This window comes from Rousettus aegyptiacus, unplaced genomic scaffold (genome assembly GCF_014176215.1).
Source record: "Rousettus aegyptiacus isolate mRouAeg1 unplaced genomic scaffold, mRouAeg1.p scaffold_m13_p_3, whole genome shotgun sequence".
NCBI lineage: Eukaryota > Metazoa > Chordata > Mammalia > Chiroptera > Pteropodidae > Rousettus > Rousettus aegyptiacus.
The window spans coordinates 107,319,414-107,323,265 of NW_023416306.1; the positions used below are offsets into that span (position 1 = coordinate 107,319,414).

General features: G+C 44.2%; 1 protein-coding gene across 1 annotated transcript; it reads left to right on the forward strand.

The window, feature by feature from the left end:
- Positions 1–2,194: 2,194 nt before the first annotated feature.
- On the forward strand, positions 2,195–3,377 carry LOC107521135 (olfactory receptor 5AU1). The gene has a single exon (XM_016165544.2). It carries the CDS (start codon positions 2,377–2,379, stop codon positions 3,310–3,312), a length of 936 nt encoding a protein of 311 aa, XP_016021030.2. The 5' UTR covers positions 2,195–2,376; the 3' UTR covers positions 3,313–3,377.
- The last annotated feature ends 475 nt before the right edge of the window (positions 3,378–3,852 follow it).

Genomic DNA, 3,852 nt, shown 5'->3' on the forward strand with positions numbered 1-3,852 from the left:
ATAGTAGTTATTCCAGCATCTTTTGGGAAACTGTGAGAAATGTTAGTTTCTCTACAATTCCTTGCTTGACTGACTCTCTAATCCTGAATAATTTTGAATTTTGTACAGAACGGAGAAGAGAGATGAGAGAGGAAAGGAGAGGAGAAGGAAAATTGGATTTAAAGCAAGTAATAAATCTGGAGGCTCTGATCAGCATCCACTGTATTCTCCACCACCCTATCCTATCCCATTCCACCTCCTCACCTCATCCTCACTATCTCGAGCATTGGCCACATTCCTTCTTTTCTCTGCTTCTGTCCATTACTTTAATCAGAGAGATATTTGCAGATCCATCGCCCACATTGAAACAGCTTGTTGAGGAAAGACGATGTGAAACTGGGTCTCAAGAAGTTCTACTCCACTCTTAACTGTTTCTCAACTTCCTTGAAGTTTCTGTAAGTTATTCCATACTGGGATTTTTATAGTCATTTCTCTGAAGTCCTTGTAATTTGCCTTGAAGCTGAGTTGGATTTTGACACCACTGGAACCAATTTGTAATCCAAATCTAGAGCTGTGCACATCCTTGCAATAATGAGGTCTATTATAAGCCAAGCAGCTGTTGGGTTACGAATAGTTGAATGGTACATCTCAGGGACATCAAATAAATCACGAACTTATGCTCCATGTGCTCTAAAAGAAGTTACCAATGCCCTGTGTTTAAATTTACACTCATGTTTATGTTACCTCTCTGGGCATTAGAATGCTTTTTTCTTGCCACTCAGTGTTCTAGCAACAGCCACAGTGCCTTCATTACCTACTTGACAGCTACATTTGGTTATCCATACGTACACTCTTCTCTTGACCTGGCAGTTTGCTGATTCTGGAAACTCTGCCAGTGGGATAAGCTAGCACCTTTGTCTCTTTGATACAGCTTTCTTCTCTGGAATCCTCCTAACATCTTTCACAGCTGTGTAATTCATTTACTCTCATCAGGGCAAGAGGAAGGGGCTCACTTTTGCCCTTTTCCATTCTACCCCAGTCACATCTGCTGACTTCAAAGCCTTCACAACTGAGGGTCCCCACCAAAGAGCACAGTGTACTTCAGGGGTCCTCAAACCCCAGGGCCACAGACTGGTACTGGTCAGTGGCCTGTTAGGAGTCCAGCCACACAGCAGGAGGTGCGGCTCCAGAACCCGGGGGTAATTCAGGAACGTGGGTGGCAGAGCGGCAGATGGAACAGAGGGAAGTGTGGTGCTTAGGGGATGCAGCCATGACCTTGTTCATTTCCTGAAGAGGCATTTTTACAAATCCCCAGTCCAGGGCAGGGCTGTTTTTTCCCTCTGGCCCCAGTGGCCCTTGAGTCCAGAGTGATTCCATTCACTGGAAGTGACCAGTACTTTTGTGAAGAAACGGGGGGTGGGGGGAACGTGGGGGGTTGGCTCTTGCACCTTGGCTGATGCTCCTGAGTGCAAGGTCTGCTCTTTACAGCCCTACTCCATCCCCACCTCTCCACATCCCCAGGCATCATCACCTTTTGAACCTACAGTAGTGCTGGATTTGTGCCAAGTTCATAGAGCGATTTTGTAGCTGAGGCAATGAACTACCTTCAACTCCTCCAGAACATTCAGGATCCTTTGAAGGCCTATTTAGTCACTCTTGCTTAGTACATGTCTGTATTGTTTGATGACATGTTGCTTCCAAATTCTGTTGTTGTTTCATTTTATTGATTCTGTTTAGTTTATTTCTCCAACAAGAATAACCAAAGTTGGCATTCTCTGAAATTTCTCAGTGTGCCAGGCTTTGTTCAAGTGCTTTAAATGGATTAACTCATTAAATTTTTACAGTCTTTTGAGATAAATGCTCTTATCCCTATTTTACAGATGAGAAAACTGAAACTCAGAAAGATCAAGTAATATTCCCAAGGTTTCACAATGAGTCAGTGGTGAGATCCCATCTTGGAACCTTGACAGTCTGATATCAGAGCCTGTGTGCTTAAACATGCAACATACCGTCTCTAGAATATAAACTTTTTGAGGTCAGACGCTCTTGAATTCCTGACAGGGGGAAGACACAGCTAAACCTAGGGAAGACTGTCAATACATATTTGGCAAGCAACTGTTTCATTATTTAGAATCATTTAAGACCCTCGAAAAACCGAATTGTGTATGTTTCTTTTACATTTTCCATTGCTACTCAAGTAATGCTTCCTAACTAACCAATCAACCAAGTAGAGAAGACTTCTCTATGACAGAGTTCCATCCACAAAGCCAGACTTCCTCAGCCAGACCAATCTTCAGAAGGCTGTCCTCAGGGCAAAACTAAACCCTGTGAGAGCCTCCAGGTGTTCCACCTCATTTCCTGTGGCCCCTTTTTCCACACCCAGAGCACTGAAGAAATATGGAAGGGGCAAACCTGAGCCAAGGGACTGAATTTGAGCTCTTGGGCCTCACCAGTGAGCCTCAGCTCCAGACACTGCTCTTTGTGGTGTTCCTGGGCATGTACGCCATCATCCTGTTGGGGAATCTGATCATGTTCCTTCTTATCCATGTGAGTGTCACTCTACACACACCCATGTACACTCTCCTGAAGAGCCTCTCCTTCCTGGATTTCTGCTACTCCTCCACGGTTGTCCCCCAGACACTGGTGAACTTCTTAGCCAAGAGGAAGGTGATCTCTTATCTTGGCTGTGTGGCTCAGATGTTCTTCTATGCAGGTTTTGCCACCAGTGAGTGCTATCTCATTGCCGCCATGGCCTATGATCGCTATGCTGCTATCTGTAACCCCCTGCTCTATGCCGTGACCATGTCTCCTAAGGTCTGTCTCTCTCTGATTGTGGTGTCCTACATTGTAGGATTCCTCAATTCTCTTATCCACACAAGCTGTATTTTCAGTCTGAAATTCTGTGGCGCTCACGTGGTCACTCACTTCTTCTGTGATGGACCACCCATCTTGTCTCTGTCTTGTGTGGACACCTCATTGTGTGAGATCCTACTCTTCATTTTTGTTGGTTTCAACCTTTCAAGTTGCACCCTCACCATCTTGATCTCCTATCTCTTAATTCTCGTAGCCATACTGAGAATGAACTCACCCCAGGGCCGGTTCAAGGCCTTTTCCACCTGTGCTTCCCACCTCACTGTCGTGTGCCTCTTCTATGGCACATCACTGTTTACGTACCTGCGGCCCAGGTCCAGCTACTCCCTGGCCCAAGACCGCAGGGTTGCTGTGATCTACACGGTGGTGATCCCAGTGCTGAACCCTCTTATCTACTCTTTGAGAAACAAGGATGTGAAGGAAGCTTTAAGAAAGATTTGGGGCAAGAGAATAATGGAATGATCTTCTCAATTCAGTACCACATATCTTAGGAAGCCAAGGGAAATTCATCTTCTGTGGCGCTAACTTGAGCACATTCCCATGTTTGCCTGGTGAAAAGCATGCTTTCTAGTCTGCAGGCGCCTCTGCACCAACGTGCCAACCTGCCAGTAGAAAGAGCTGGTGGCATCATGGAGACAAGAAAGAAGTGAGAGGAGAGTGTCTGCTTGTTATGTAATTGGACCCATTGGCAAGATTTAGTCATGCCTATGTTCAGATGCTCATTTCTATCTCCATGTTTGCGAATATTTTGTTCTATTATTAGAAACTGACACTTATATTATTTATAATAAAGTTCTCCCCTTAACTAAATTGAAAACCTCAACTGCTTGCAGAAATCCTCCCCATTCTTTACAATCTCTTCTTTGTAAAAACTGACTTATTGGCTTAAAAAAAATTTGATTGTTTAACTATTTGAATGATACTATAAAAACAACTTCAAAAGTTCACATGATATTTTATTGTCTTTGTTGACTTTTTCTCTGGCCAAATAGCCACCTGGTC

Coding starts and splice junctions, on each gene's coding strand:
- LOC107521135 (XM_016165544.2), top strand. CDS start 2,377: ATGGAAGGGGCAAACCTGAGCCAAGGGACTGAATTTGAGCTCTTGGGC.